A 16,985-nucleotide genomic window follows, 5' to 3' on the forward strand; every position below is an offset into this window, starting at 1 on the left:
TTTTTTAGATTGAAGTATAGTTGATGTACAGTGTTGTGTTAGCTTCAGGTATACAGCAAAGTGATGCACTTATACATATAAGAGCAAGCCTCTTAGCATTTTTCCAACAGCGTTTGTTCACTTTGTGTCTTTGGGTCACATTTGGGTAATACTTGCAACATTTTAAGCCCCCCACCAGTGAAAAGATTATGATTCGCTAAAGGCTTACATGTAGATTGGCAGTTTTTAATAGTAAAGTATTTTAAAATTAAGGTTTATGCTTTGTCTTTTCAGACATAATGCTGTTGCATACAGTATAGAGTAAACATAACTTCTGTGTGCACTGAGAAACCAAAAACTTATGTGACTCACTTTTTTGCAATATTCACTTTGTTGTAGTGGTGGGAAACCAAACCTGTGATGTCTCAGAGGTAGTCTGAATTTGGCAATAAGGAGTTCATGATCTGAGCCACAGTCAGCTCCCGGTCTTGTTTTTGCTGACTGTATAGAGTTTCTCCATCTTTGACTGCAAAGATGCGATCAATCTGATTTCAGTGTTGACCATCTGGTGGTGTCCATGTGCTTTAAGGGTTAAGGAAACCATTTTAAAATCTACTACAGTATAGATATTGTCTCCTCCTCCATCCCCAGGTGCATAATTATAAGAGAACTATATAGCCAGTAAAAGCCCAAAAAGATACAATACATTCATCAATGTTATATAAATTATGGCAGTGTAATTTGGGCTTCTGAAGCAGAAACTGAAAGGCAGTTGTAGCAAAAGTGATGGTGATGGTCATATGTCATGGACCATTAATCAGTGATTGACAGTGGACTCTGTTCTGCTGACGGCTGGGTGTGTGGGGGAAGTGATACTACAGCAGTTGGATTCAGCTCTGCCAGGGTGTTCGGATTTAGAGCTTTCTGTTCTTTTTGGTTGTTTGTAATTATTAATAAGACTGTTATAAGCTGTTTCTACCTGTGGACTCAGTAGGGATTTTGGTTCCTGCAAGATGGCTGCTTGCACCAAGGAGTAACTGCCTTCATGAGCTGTGGAAAGGAGACTATCAACGGATTTCATTTACTGTCGATAGTAATTTTAAGGGGCTTCCCTGGTGGCTCAGTGGTAAAGAATCCACCTGCCAGTGTAGTAGACACAGGAGATACAGGTTTGGTCCCTAATATACAACCCAGAATTGGATTAAGAATGTTCCTTTGTAAATTAGAAATGGCATGATTGTGAGTGAAGAGGTCAACTGTTCATATGTTAAAAAATAATTGTAAAATCGTCTTATAGTACTGTAGTTTCATGGGATCATTGTTCTTTAATGTCTTAATTTGCTTTACCAATTTTATTGGAAGAAATGATATGGAAAACTTTTAAAATTAAAGCAAGTTTACAGCATTGATTTTTAAATGAATGCAGTTGTTTCTGTGATTAAAAAATATTTGTGCTAAATTTTCCGTAAAGCATAAATTATTTCTGAAAATAGTATTTAAAAGATAGAAATAGAGTAACTTGTACTGATTATTTGAAGTTTTTGAGTATAACAACAGAAACCAAGCAAAGTTTCTCATGTTGGTTTTAAAATGGAAAATTCAGTAGTGAATACTTTATGTTGAGCAGCCAGTAAACTCATTATGAAGCAAAACGATAACTTAATGATTTTATGTGCTTTCTACAGGTTTTATTGAAAACTACAGCTGGAGATATTGATATAGAGTTGTGGTCAAAAGAAGCTCCTAAAGCATGCAGAAATTTCATCCAGCTTTGTTTGGAAGGTAATCATAATTCTTGAATTTTATTCTGTAAAAGAAATTTTGTTAATTTAAAAATTGCGGTGTATTTTCCCACAACATTGAAGATTCATGTTAAATAGTGGTAATGAATGATCAGAGTTGATAGAAGCAATGTGGGTTTGAGCTGTGTGTCAGGAAATTGAGAGAGGAGATAAAAATCCCTCCAACCCCCTGCCACCAGTCAGTAAATCTCTGCATCTTTAACAGAAATTTATCTCACTTCTTTCTTTCATCCTCTAAAAGTGACTCCCTAAGATGCTTTTTTCTTTAATTGTTACTTCCAACCAGTGAAAGTGAAAGTTGTGTAAGTCAGTCCGTTATGTCCGACTCTTTGAGACCCCATGGACTGTATAGTCCATGGAATTCTCTAGGCAGGAATACTGGAGTGGGTAGCCTTTCCCTTCTGCAGGGTATCTTCCAAACCCAGGGATCGAACCCAGGTCTCCCACATTGCTGGTGGATTCTTCACCAGTTGAGCCACAAGGGAAGCCCAAGAATACTGGAATGGGTAGCCGATCCCTTCTCCAGCGGATCTTCCCCACTCAGGAATCAAACCGGGGTCTCCTGCGTTGCAGGTGGATTCTTTACCAACTGAGCTAACTTCTAACCATGTAACCATCAAATGTAGAATTCCAACCATTTCTCCTCTTTTGAACTCTAATTTACATATCTGATTGCCTGGTGGACTTTTCTACTCAAATCTTCTACTGTCAGCTACAATTCAAATAGTATAAAACCAAATTTACCAGTTTCTTCCCCAAACTGCCTAACTGTTACCCGTGTGATTGTAATTGCCTCTTACCTGGTCTTCCATTTTCTTATCTTTGATCTCTTTACCCTCACGTTTAATTCATCTGGTAGTTAAATCCTCAGGCAGCTTGGCTTCCTAGTTTTCCAACTTCATTTTTCATTGCACTGAATAACCATGTGATCTCAGTTGACTATTACCTTTATTTCCTGAGCAGGTCCTTCCCATTTCCACTCATAACCTCCTTCATTTCCTGAAATCTTCTCATATCCTCACATGCCTTTTTGGAATACTTTCTCTTCCCTTCTTTTTCTGTTCAAGTTAACCCACTCGTTCTTCTGTTTTTTGGCCATGTGGTGTGGCTTGTGGGATGTTAGTTCCCTGACCAGGGCCGGGGTAAAACCTGGGGCCCCAGTAGTGAGAGTGCCAAATCCTAACCACTGGACCACCAGGGAATTCCCAATCTGCTTTTTCATGTGTATTAAAAATTTTGTTTGCTTCATAAAGCCTTCCATGCAACATTCAGTGATGATATTACCGATGTCACTAGTAACTCTTAGATTTGAGTAATAAAGTGACTATCTTTCTTTTTAACAAACTTTACAGAATTACATTCACTTGAGTGTTTTCCCCTTTAGAATATTCCCTTTTAGAGCTAAATTTCCCTAACATTTATAACATGTTGACTTTCAGTATACATTGCATATAGTTTCAGGTATCTCCAGTGGTGGCAAATCATTGTCCTAAATTATATCTGATTTTTAGGAAAAGAGAAGGTTAGTCAAGGTATCAGAAAGCAACGCTCTGAGTCTAAAGCAAGATGTGAAAGAAAACACAGAATAACCAGTAGTAGGATGCAGTGAGAACTCTCCAAATAGATAATTATTACCAGTGGAAAATCTAAAGAATAAAAATACCCAGACCAAAACAATAAAACAAAACAACCTCCTTCAGCACCTCAAAAAAGAAAAGAAAAATTGAGCTGACAAAAAAGGAGAAAATAAGACATCTGTAAAGACCATCATTAATAATTACTATGGCAGGCAGGAAGGAAATTGAGTCAGACAGGTAGTTCAGTCAGAGAAGCCTCAAATAACTGTCTGCAGAGCCGAGAAACACAGTAGACACAGAAAAGTCAGATTTTTTTCTGGAAAGAAGTTTGAAGAATATTAAGCTCAAATTTTACAGAGGATTGAAAGTATAAAAACATTAGAAAGAATAGATGGTAAATTATAATCCATGACCATGTGAATAGAAGAAACAGAAAACATCTGGATATAATATAACAATGAAAGAAGAAATAAGGTTCTTAAGTTAGGTGATGATGAAACTTAATCACAACATCAGTAAAATTATTTCCCTATTTATGAGAATACAAGTAGAAAGAAAAAAGACAAGGAAAATAATAAAAAATAACTAGAGCAATTCTTTTAACTGAAAAGGTGAGAAATGGAATTTTTGCAAAGGTTAACAAGAAACTTGAGAAAACTAATTTAAATAAAGATGCTCCCAAATGAATAAAGTCAGGGTTTTAAAAATTTAACTCAGAGGGCCTCATTTTAATTCTCTGCTTATATGATTTAAACAAGTCACAATATTCTAGATCTTATAATGGTTGTATCAATATTTAAAAAAAAAAAAGGCCATGGTTTCCAAAATTAAAGAGCAAATGAATAAACGTGAGCTAGTGGGAGCACAGCCTCAGATACAGCCTTCAGCTAAAATGGTGTTCACAGTTGAAGAGAAGTTCTTATTTTTTTTTTCCAGTTTTATTGAGGTATGATTGGCAAAAATTGTATACATTTAGGTTGTACAACATGATTTTTTAAATAGTGTACAGTGTGATAATTTAATATATGTATACATTGTGAAATGATTACCATAATCAAGTAACATATCTGTTACCTCACATAGTTACCTTTGTGTGTGTGTGTGTGTGTGTGTGGTGAGAATATGATATGTATACATTTCTGATATACACAATACTATTAATAAAAATTTCTAGTATACAATAATCACCATGCTGTGCACTGGATCCCCAGAACTTACTCATCTTATAATTGAAAATTTGTATCTTTTTGACCATCATCTCCCAGTTTTCCCCATCCCCCCCTAGCCTCTGTCAACCATCATTCTGCTCTCTGTTTCTGTGTGTTGAACTTTATTTTAGGTTCCACACAAAAGTGAAAAAATTAACTATTTGTCTTTCTGTGTCTGGGGTAGTTTTTAGTCTTTATGAAAACAAAAGATTTACAGTTACACAGACTTAATCTTGGATTTCAGATCTTTGCAAGATAGTTAGGTGAGCACTCAAAAATGAGTGAAACCGTTACAAGAATTCCCTGGTGATCCAGTGGTTAAGATCAGGCCTTTCCAATGTAGGGGGTGCAGTTTTGACTGCTGGTTGAGGAACTGAGATCCCACATGCCATGTGGTGTAACCAAAAAAGTTTTTTTTTAATGAGTGAAAATTTTTAAAAATTACAAGTTTAAAAAGTAGGTTAAAGAAGAGAAGGGAAGCTTGTTATCTTTGATAATTTGATTAATTCTTCTGAAAAATGAGGAAGAAATAAAACTTTAGGTTTGAAAAGCAAAGTGGGGAGCAAAAAGAGAAGTAAATAGGAAAATCAAAATTTTTATACTTTATGTGACTGTTAACTCTTTTGAAATTTTACTTCAGCCATGTCTCCTCAGTGTCCATGCTTCATCAGTTATCTTTTATCCTCTTCCTCCTTTAGCAAGAGTTTTAAATTCTTTAGAAGTTACAAACATTTAAGTATATAGTAAGAGGTTAAAAGAAATATCTTTACAAAACTAAAATATTTGTTTAAAAAAACCCAAGAGGCTAAAATAGAGAGCTCATAAAGGAGTTTTAAGTAAAAAGTTATTAAAGATAATATTTGCAGAAGTAAACACACACAAAAATTCTAAAAGAGACACACATACATGATTTTAAAATGCAGTGTAAATTCCTATATGTGCTTGAGCAGAAATATAACTAGTCAGAATATGTTGTTATACCCATACATTGTTATAGCCAGAAATACAAGACTTAATGACAATAGCAGACTCAGCATCCACATAGAAACTTCATTTTGTATTTGACATACATGTAAATTGCTTTTTTCAGTAGTGGAGAAAATTCAGGAGTTTATTATGAACACACATAATGAAATAGTAAGACCTCTTGAAAATACTAATTGAATGATACATAAACATTTAAGAAGGATGTCAAACATTGCAAACAGCAAGGTCTTTTATAGCACACGATAAGCTATAAGTGCATAGTTCAATGTCGTGTCTGACTCTTTGCAGCCCTATGGACCATAGCCACCAGGCTCTTCTGTCTACGAGATTCTCTAAGCAAAAATATTGGAGTGGGTTGCCATGTCCTACTCCAGGGAATCTACCTGACTCAGGGATTGAACCCCGTGTCTCTTAAGTCTCCTGCTTTGGCAGGTGGGTAGGCAGGCACAGTTCAACAGTGATTATTAATAAATTACAAGGAAGTGGAAATAATGGATATAGAAATTATGTGGAAATTTGGAATTTTAGGCATGATAGCATACAAAATTAAAGTGTAGAGAAACTATAGAAAATTTATACTCAATATACATAATGTTATAATAATTTCATTTATTCAACAAGAATATAATTAGGAAAATAAAGAAAAGTTTAAAGTTAAAAATCCAACATCACTGAAAGACTTAATAGGAAATACGAAAAGGAAAGATGGGTAATTTTAAAATTAGAAAACACAATAAAGACCTCTTTCATTTCCCTCTTCCACCATCTCAAATAGATTGCAGAGTCTTAATAGATCCTGTTCTAGAGAATTCTTGAATCTGTGTGTCTCCAGATAAGCCATAGTTGTGTTTTGATTGGACAACAGTTGCTCTCTATCCAGCCTTGTAACTTACGGGAGTTTAAGTGATCCTTTGAAAAAGTAAATCTGATCATGTGCTGAAAACTGTTGCTTACATATTACGGGCATAATGGATTATTTTATTTTTTGAGTAGGCTGGGGTATGTTTTATATTCAAATTTAAATATGGATTTGTAGAATTTAAGTGGAAATATTAAAGCTTGATCTCACATTTGTGTTGAACTTGAAAATTTATAGGTTGCCTCCATATTATTTAATCTTCAGAATAGCACTATGAGTAATTTATATTGTTGATTTTATAATTAGAAAATTATATGTGCAGCATATTGACTATAGTTATTGCATATTTGGAAGTTGTTAAAAGAGTATATCTTACAAGTTCTCAGCACAAGAAAAAAATTTTGTAACTGTGTGGTGGTAGATGTTAACTAGATTTATTGTCTGTGAACATTTCACAATATATGCAAATATTGAATCCCTGTGTTGTACATCTGAAACTAATGTAATCTTGTACATCAATTACATCAATTTTTTTTAAGAAAATTGAGTTTTCAGGTTACAGCCAATGAGAGGCAAGACTTACAATTCCTAACTGCAATACACATTGTTAATCAGAGTAAATGGTTACTTAGGAATACAGGAGAAATACTTTTAGACTTCTTGGTTTTTACAATTTCTGTTTGTAGCCAAAGAGAACTTATCTATACTTGGGAGTTCTTAGGAATGTAGTGCAACAGATCTTCACTCAGAATGGATTGGGGAAAAAAATCAGTTAATCTTCCTTTCTATTTCTTCCAATCCATCCTCCAAACTGGATACAGTTGTTAGATTACTTGTTACTTTGTTGTTACTTTTTTAAAATGTGAGTTTTATTTCCAGTTATAGCTTGCTTATGTGAAAAATTATAAGGGTGTCTGTGAACAAGCCGAAGTATTATGGTATTTTATGAATTATGGTAAACCATAGTCATGTTTTGGCTAATAAAGTGTCACAAAATACTCATGTAATTGATATTTTATGGATTATGTCAATAATTGTATCAGTACAGTGCCTGGTCCACGGTAGGCACTTGATAAGTATTTGTCGTTGAATGAGTTGCGTTGGTTCAGTTTCACATAATAGAAGATTCAACTCAAATGATTTAATTAATGGAGACATTTATCATTCTCTTTGATAAGAAATCTGGTGTCAAGAAGTTCTGCAGCTCAGTAAAGTCTTTAGGGAACTGTGTGCTCTTTCCATCTCTGGTCATCAGCATGTGATTAAATTATAACTACACTCAATAATTGACTCCAACTCAATCAATTAAGGGATCATATATGATCTCGTATGTTTTTTAGTGTATTTATATATAAATATAAATAGTATCTTCAGTCATTTAGCAAACTTAATGGGAGTCTGATTTGTTATTCAGTCACTAAGTCATGTCCGTCTCATTGAGACCCCGTGGACTGCAGCACACCGGGCTTCCCTGTCCATCACCAACTCCCGGAGCTTGCTCAAACTCATGTCCATTGAATCAGTGATGCCATCCAACCATATTATCCTCTGTTGTCCCCTTCTCCTCCTGCCCTCAATCTTTCCCAGCATCGGAGTCTTTTCCAATGACTCAATTATATATTGTGTTGATTACTCATTTTATTTATTGACTGTTTCTTGAGAAGGGTGCACTGATGGTGCCAGACCTATAGTCAGTGAGTAATTTTGATATATTTTGGATTTGTATAGTGTTTGTATAAGTTAATTTTCTGTGGGGAGACGAGGAAGAATTAAGAAATAGGCTATTTCACACATACACATACAGAAATGCAGGTTCTGTATTCTGTAAAACAAGGTTACTGCATTTCTCCTGAAACATAAAGTCTTGGGACCACATAAGTAGAGTTTATGACTACAGTATAATGTAAGAGGTATTGAAAAGACAATGTGTGGAAGAGAATATTTTCCTTTTAAATATTAAATTTATATTAGATAACAGTGCTTGATGAATATTTGTTAATATTTTTCCTATACCAACAGTTGTGGGTGGCTGTGGGCAAAAAAAAAAAAAAAGAAATAGGCTATTTATCTCTATGAAGGTTTCTCAATCTCCAGCACTGTTGATATTTTGGGCTAGTAATTCTTTGTTGTGGGGATTTTTTGTGCCTTGTAGGATGTTTACAAGTATCCCTGGCCTTTCCCTACTAGATGCCAGTAACATCTCCCATGTGTGACAGCCAGATATTTCCAGACATTGACAAATATGTGCCACAGAGAAAAATTGCTGCTCCTCCAAACCTAGTTGAGAACCACAGATCTATACCAAAACCTCTTCAATTTTTATTTTGAAAACTGTATCCAGAGTTTGAGAGAATCCTTGAAGTAGATCCAAAACAACCAATACTGTGGTTTCTGTAGAAACTGTGTTAGATATTTTATAGTAAGTAGAGAAGGCTATGGCACCCCACTCCAGTACTCTTGCCTGGGAAAATCCCATGGACAGAGGAGCCTGGTAGGCTGGAGTCCATGAGGTCGCTAAGAGTTGGACACAACTGAGCGACTTCCCTTTCACTTTTCATTTTCATGCATTGGAGAAGGAAATGGCAGCCCACTCCAGTGTTCTTGCCTGGAGAATCCCAGGGACGGGGGAGCCTGGTGGGCTGCTGTCTATAGGGTCGCATAGAGTTGGACATAACTGAAGTGACTTAGCAGCAGCAGCAGCAGCAGCAGGGAAGAGAAGATTTTGGTTTAAGAGCCTATTTAACATCCTGGGGAAAAAAAAATCTTATGACCAGTTTTGTTAACTCTAACTATAGATACACTTAGTTTTAGGCATTGATAAATTTTCATTTTATTAAAGTATATTAATTTCAGATATACAGCAAAGTGATATAGATATAGATAAATAGATTCAGATTCTTTTCTATTATAGGTTATTGCAGAATACTGATACTGAATGCTGTCCTGTGTTATCCACTGATCCCTGTTGTTTATTTTTTCTATAGTAGTTTGTATCTGCTAATCGCAAGCTCTTTCTTCAAATTAATTCAGTTTTGGCCATGCTGGGTCTTCGTTGCTGTGTGTGGGCTTTCTCCAGTTGAGGCAAACAGGGGCTGCTCTCTAGTTGCAGTGTGTAGGCTTGTCATTGCAGTGGCTTCTCTTTTGTGAGGCATGAAATCTAGGGCATATGGGCTTCGCTAGTTGTAGCTTGTGGGCTCCAGAGCGCAGGCTCAGTAGTTGTGGTGCATGTCCCATGGTATGTAGGATCTTCCCGGATCAGGTATCGAACCCATGCCCCCTGCATTGGCAGATTCTCAACCACTAGGCCACCAGGGAAGTCCCCAAACTCCCTTCCTCCACCCCCTTTTCCCTTTGGTAACCATAAGTTTGTTTTCTACATCTGCTAGTCTATTTCTGTTTTGTAAATTAGTTCATTTGTATCATTTTTTAGATTCTCCATGTAAGTGATAATATATCATATTTGCCTTTCTCTGACTTCACTTAATAATATTTAGTCCATTCGTGTTGCTGCAAATAGCATTATTTCATTCTTTGATTGAAATATTTCATTTATTGATAAACATGTGATTTCTGCTTTATTGACTATGCCAAAGCCTTTGACTGTGTGGATCATAATAAACTGTGGAAAATTCTGAAAGAGATAGGCATACCAGACCACCTGACCTGCCTCCTGAGAAACCTATATGCAGGTCAGGAAGCAACAGTTAGAACTTGACATGGAACAACAGACTGGTTCCAAATAGGAAAAGGAGTACATCAAGGCTGTATATTGTCACCCTGCTTATTTAACTTCTTACGCAGAGTACCTCATGAGCAACGCTGGGCTGGAAGAAGCACAAGCTGGAATCGAGATTGCTGGGAGAAATATCAATAACCTCAGATATGCAGATGACACCATCCTTATGGCAGAAAGTGAAGAGGAACTAAAAAGCCTCTTGATGAAAATGAAAAAGGAGAGTGAAAAAGTTGGCTTAAAGCTCAACATTCAGAAAACGAAGATCATGGCATCTGGTCCCATCACTTCATGGGAAACTGCCAGACTTTATTTTTTTGGGCTCCACAATCACTGCAGATGGTGATTGCAGCCATGAAATTAAAAGACACTTACTCCTTGGAAGGAAAGTTATGACCAACCTAGATAGCATATTAAAAAGCAGAGATATTACTTTGCCAACAAAGGTTCGTCTAGTCAAGGCTATGGTTTTTCCAATGGTCATGTATGGATGTGAGAGTTGGACTGTGAAAAATGCTGAGCGCCAAAGAATTGATGCTTTTGAAGTGTGGTGTTGGAGAAGACTCTTGAGAGTCCATTGGACTGCAAGGAGATCCAACCAGTCCATCCTAAAGGAGATCAGTCCTGGGTGTTCATTGGAAAGACTGATGCTAAAGCTGAAACTCCAGTACTTTGGTCACCTCATGTGAAGAGTTGACTCATTGGAAAAGACTCTGATGCTGGAAGGGATTGGGGGCAGGAGGAGAAGGGGACGACAAAGGATGACATGGCTGGATGGCATCACCGACTCGATGGACGTGAGTTTGAGTGAACTCCGGGAGTTGGTGATGGACAAGTACGCCTGGCGCACTGCACTTCATGGGGTCACAAAGCGTTGGACATGACTGAGCGACTGTACTGAACTGATATATATATATTGCTATATCTGTCTCCCACATCTTTACCCATTTATTTGTCGATGGACACTTAGGTTGCTTCCATGTCTTGGCTATTGTAAATAATGCTGTATGAATATTGGGGTTGTGTGTATCTTTTCAAATTAGAGTTTTTATCTTTTCTGGATATATGCACAGGAGTGGGATTGCTGGATCACATGGTAGCTCTATTTTTAGTTTTTTAAGGAACCTCCATACTGTTCTCCATAGTGGCTGCACCAGTTTACATTTCCACCAACAGTGTAAGAGGGTTTCCTTTTCTCTACACTATCTCATTTATTACATTTACATTTACACCCATTTATTGTTTGTAGACTTTTTGATGATGGCCATTCTGACTGGTGTGATGTGATACCACATTGGTTTTGGTTTGCATTTCTCTAATAATTAGTGATGTTGAGCTTCCTTTTATGTGTTTGTTGCCCATTTGTATGTCTTCTTTGAAGAAATGTTTATTTACATCTTATGCCCAATTTTTGATTGGGTTGTTTGGTTCTATTAAGCTGTATGAGCTGTTTGTACATTTTTGAAATTAATCCCTTGTCAGTCTCATCTTTTGCAAATATTCTGTCTCATTCCGTAGGTTGTCTTTTCATCTTGTTTATAGTTTCCTTAGCTGTTTAAAAGCTTATAAATGTGATCAGGTCTTATTTGTTTACTTTTGCTTGTATTTTTGTTTGTTTTGGGAGACTGACTTAGGAAAACATTGTTAGGATATGTCAGAGTTTTGCTTATGTTCTATTCTACTAGTTTCATTGTGTGATGTCTTATATTTAAGTCTTTAAGCCATTTTGAGTTTGTTTTCTAAGTTCATTGATTTATATGCAGCTGTCCAGCTTTCCTAATACCACTTTCTGAAGAGACTGTCTTTTCTCCATTGTTTATTCTTTTTTTTAAATTAAAAAAAATTTTTTTAGCTTTACAATATTGTATTGGTTTTGCCATATATCAACACGAATCCACCACAGGTATACACGTGCTCCCCATCCTGAACCCTCCTCCCTCCTCCCTCCCTGTACCATCCCTCTGGGTTGTCCCAGTGCACCAGCCCCAAGCATCCAGTATCGTGCATCGAACCTGGACTGGCAACTCGTTTCATATATGATATTATACATGTTTCAATGCCATTCTCCCAAATCATCCCACCCTCTCCGTCTCCCACAGAGTCCATTGTTTATTCTTGCCTCCTTTGTTGAAGATAATTGACCACAGTGTGTGGATTTACTTCTAGGCCTTCTATTCAATTCCATTGATCTATATGTCTGTTTTTGTGCTAACACCACATGTTTTGATTACTGTGGCTTTAAAGTATTGTCTGAAGTCTGAGATAGTTATGCTTCTACCTTTGTTCTTTTTCCTCAGGATTGCTTTGGCATTTTGGGGTCTTTTGTGTTTCCATATAAATTTAGGGTTACTAGATCTAGTTTCGTGAAAAATGTCATAGATAATTTGATAGGGATCACATTAAATGTTTAGATTGATTTGGGTAGTATGGCCACTTTAACAATGTTAATTGTTCTAACCTACAAGTGTGGGATGTCTCCATTTTTTGAATCATTTTTTATTTCCTTTATCAGTGATTTATAGTTCTCAGTGTGTAGGTCTTTCACCTCCTTGGTCAGGTTTATTCCTAGGTATTTTCATTTTATTTTTTGATGTGATTTTAAAAGGCACTGTTTTGTCAACAAGAAAGACAAAAACCACATGGTCATCTCAGTAAAGCATTTGATAAAATTCAGTATTAATTCATGATAAAAACTCTCACCAGAATGAGTATGATGGAAAATATCTCACCATAATAAAAGCTATTTGTAACAAACCCACAGTCAGCATAATACTCAATGGTGAAAAACTGAAAGCCTTCTTGCTAAAATTTGGAACAAGACAGGGATACCCACTCTTATTACTTTTATTCAACATAGTATTAGAAGTCCTAGCCATAACAGTTAGACAAGCAAAATAAATAAAAGTTATCCAGATTGGAAAGGAAGAGGTAAAATTGTCATTATATGCAGATGGCATGGTACTCTATGCGGAAAACCCCAAAGACTCCACACAAAAACTATTAGAACTGATAAATGATTTGAGCAAGGTAGCAGGATACAAGATTAACATTCAGAAATCTGTTGCATTTCTTAATACTAACGCTGAAATAACAGAGAATGGTAAACTCTTTTTTATTTTCTTCCAGCATATTATGACAACACCATATTTCATAGAGTTGTGCCTGGCTTTATAGTCCAAGGGGGAGATCCTACTGGCACAGGGACTGGTGGAGAATCTATCTATGGAGTCCCATTCAAGGTGAGATTGGATTTTACAATTTATTTTCAAGTCAGTTTGGATTGCTTAATTGAAATGATTGAGCCCCAGAAGAAAATGCATTTTACATTAGTACGCAAAATTGGGTCTATAACATATTTAGGATTATACAGAATAAGTGCAGCACTTATCCCATTAAGCTTTCTTTCTGGGATGTCTTATCACAGAGTTTTATGCTAGATTGAATTCAGGTGGAGCTAAAGGTGGTAATGAGAATAATGTGAATCAGAGAAAAGACTGTATAACATTTTTCCTGATATCTGACTATCTGATTTCTGTAACTTTGCACATGTAAAACACTTCTAGAACATTGCATACACCATCTGATTTTAAAACATTTTATTTATTTTTTTTTTTATTTTATTTTATTTTATTTATTTATTTTTTTAATTCTCTTTATTACTTTTAAAAAAAAATCACATGTGATTTTTTTTTTAAAACATTTTATTTTAACAATACATAGAATTTATATTAATTTACTTGAGCCTCTATAACAAAGTACTTCTGTGTGGGTGGTTTAAACAGTAGGAATTTGGTGTATAGGAATGCAAGGGATTTCTGTGAGTTGATTTTATATCCTGCAAGTTTACTATAGTCATTGATTAGCTCTAGTAATTTTCTGGCGGAGTCTTTAGGGTTTTCTATGTAGAGGATCATGTCATCTGCAAATAGTGAGAGTTTTACTTCTTCTTTTCCAATTTGGATTCCTTTTATTTCTTTTTCTGCTCTGATTGCTGTGGCCAAAACTTCCAAAACTATGTTGAATAGTAGTGGTGAAAGTGGGCACCCTCGTCTTGTTCCTGACTTTAGAGGAAATGCTTTCAATTTTTCACCATTGAGGATAATGTTTGCTGTGGGTTTGTCATGTATAGCTTTTATTATGTTGAGGTATGTTCCTTCTATTCCTGCTTTCTGGAGAGTTTTTATCATAAATGGATGTTGAATTTTGTCAAAGGCTTTCTCTGCATCTACTGAGATAATCATATGGTTTTTATTTTTCAATTTGTTAATGTGGTGTATTACATTGATTGATTTGCGGATATTGAAGAATCCTTGCATCCCTGGGATAAAGCCCACTTGGTCATGGTGTACGATCTTTTTAATGTGTTGTTGGATTCTGATTGCTAGAATTTTGTTAAGGATTTTTGCATCTATGTTCATCAGTGATATTGGCCTGTAGTTTTCTTTTTTTGTGGGATCTCTGTCAGGTTTTGGTATTAGGGTGATGGTGGCCTCATAGAATGAGTTTGGAAGTTTACCTTCCTCTGCAATTTTCTGGAAGAGTTTGAGCAGGATAGGTGTTAGCTCTTCTCTAAATTTTTGGTAGAATTCAGCTGTGAAGCCATCTGGACCTGGGCTTTTGTTTGCTGGAAGATTTTTGATTACAGTTTCAATTTCCGTGTTTGTGATGGGTCTGTTAAGATTTTCTATTTCTTCCTGGTCGAGTTTTGGAAAGTTGTACTTTTCTAAGAATTTGTCCATACACTAATAATGAGAAAATAGAAAAAGAAATTAAGGAAACAATTCCATTCACCATTGCAACGGAAAGAATAAAATACTTAGGAATATATCTACCTAGAGAAACTAAAGACCTATATATAGAAAACTATAAAACACTGGTGGAAGAAATCAAAGAGGACACTAATAGATGGAGAAATATACCATGTTCATGGATTGGAAGAATCAATATAGTGAAAATGAGTATACTACCCAAAGCAATTTATAGATTCAATGCAATCCCTATCAAGCTACCAACAGTATTCTTCACAGAGATAGAACAAATAATTTCACAATTTGTATGGAAATACAAAAAACCTCGAATAGCCAAAGCGATCTTGAGAAAGAAGAATGGAACTGGAGGAATCAACCTACCTGACTTCAGGCTCTATTACAAAGCCACAGTTATCAAGACAGTATGGTACTGGCACAAAGACAGAAATATAGATCAGTGGAACAAAATAGAAAGCCCAGAGATAAATCCAGGCACATATGGACACCTTATCTTTGACAAAGGAGGCAAGAATATACAATAGATTAAAGACAATCTCTTTAACAAGTGGTGCTGGGAAATCTGGTCAACCACTTGTAAAAGAATGAAACTAGACCACTTTCTAACACCATACACAAAAATAAACTCAAAATGGATTAAAGATCTCAATGTAAGACCAGAAACTATAAAACTCCTAGAGGAGAACATAGGCAAAACACTCTCTGACATACATCACAGCAGGATCCTCTATGACCCACGTCCCAGAATATTGGAAATAAAAGCAAAAATAAACAAATGGGACCTAATTAACCTTAAAAGCTTCTGCACATCAAAGGAAACTATTAGCAAGGTGAAAAGACAGCCTTCAGAATGGGAGAAAATAATAGCAAATGAAGCAACTGACAAACAACTAATCTCAAAAATATACAAGCAACTCCTCCAGCTCAACTCCAGAAAAATAAATGACCCCATCAAAAAATGGGCCAAAGAACTAAATAGACATTTCTCCAAAGAAGACATACAGATGGCTAACAAACACATGAAAAGATGCTCAACATCACTCATTATCAGAGAAATGCAAATCAAAACCACTATGAGGTACCATTTCACACCAGTCAGAATGGCTGTGATCCAAAAGTCTACAAATAATAAATGCTGGAGAGGGTGTGGAGAAAAGGGAACCCTCTTACACTATTGGTGGGAATGCAAACTAGTACAGCCACTATGGAGAACAGTGTGGAGATTCCTTAAAAAACTAGAAATAGAACTGCCTTATGATCCAGCAATCCCACTGCTGGGCATACACACTGAGAAAACCAGAAGGAAAAGAGACACATGTACCCCAATGTTCATCGCAGCACTGTTTATAATAGCCAGGACATGGAAGCAACCTAGATGTCCATCAGCAGATGAATGGGTAAGAAAGCTGTGGTACATATACACAATGGAGTATTACTCAGCCATTAAAAAGAATACATTTGAATCAGTTCTAATGAGGTGGATGAAACTGGAGCCTATTATACAGAGTGAAGTAAGCCAGAAGGAAAAACACCAATACAGTATACTAACGCATATATATGGAATTTAGAAAGATGGTAACAATAACCCGGTGTACGAGACAGCGAAAGAGACAGTGATGTATAGAACAGTCTTATGGACTCTGTGGGAGAGGGAGAGGGTGGGAAGATATAGGAGAATGGCATTGAAACATGTAAAATATCATGTATGGAATGAGATGCCAGTCCAGGTTCGATGCACGATACTGGATGCTTGGGGCTAGTGCACTGGGACGACCCAGAGGGATGGTATGGGGAGGGAGGAGGGAGGAGGGTTCAGGATGGGGAACACATATATACCTGTGGCGGATTCATTTTGATATTTGGCAAAACTAATACAATTATGTAAAGTTTAAAAATAAAATTAATTAAAAAAAAATAAACAGTAGGAATTTATTTCTCACAGTTCTGGAGGCTAAGAAGTCTGAGATCAAGGTACTAGCATTCACCACCTGTGAAGGTTCTCTTGCTGGCTTGCAAATGGCTGGCTTCTACTGTGTCTTTACATGGTGGAGAGAGCATTTTGGTGTCTTTTCCT

At 36.1% G+C, this 16,985-nt stretch overlaps 1 protein-coding gene across 18 annotated transcripts in view; it reads left to right on the forward strand.

Moving 5' to 3' along the window:
* CWC27 (CWC27 spliceosome associated cyclophilin) overlaps positions 1-16,985 on the forward strand; it is a 271,711-nt gene that overhangs the window by 12,702 nt on the left and 242,024 nt on the right. For 14 of the 18 annotated variants that reach the window (XR_015148865.1, XR_015148866.1, XR_015148862.1 and 11 more), the window contains 2 exons: positions 1,665-1,761; positions 13,272-13,384. Coding sequence is in view for 9 of the 18 variants with exons in the window: in XM_086361937.1 (XP_086218063.1) it covers positions 1,665-1,761; positions 13,272-13,384 (210 nt within the window). In the remaining 9 variants the exon portion in view is untranslated. The remainder of the gene's footprint in view (positions 1-1,664; positions 1,762-13,271; positions 13,385-16,985) is intronic. The other 4 variants (XR_015148867.1, XM_086361939.1, XM_086361940.1 and 1 more) reach the window with 1 other exon arrangement.

This window comes from Bos grunniens, chromosome 20, assembly GCF_055505025.1.
Source record: "Bos grunniens cultivar Pamir isolate PY7600 chromosome 20, Bosgru_T2T1.0, whole genome shotgun sequence".
NCBI classification, from domain to species: Eukaryota; Metazoa; Chordata; class Mammalia; order Artiodactyla; family Bovidae; genus Bos; species Bos grunniens.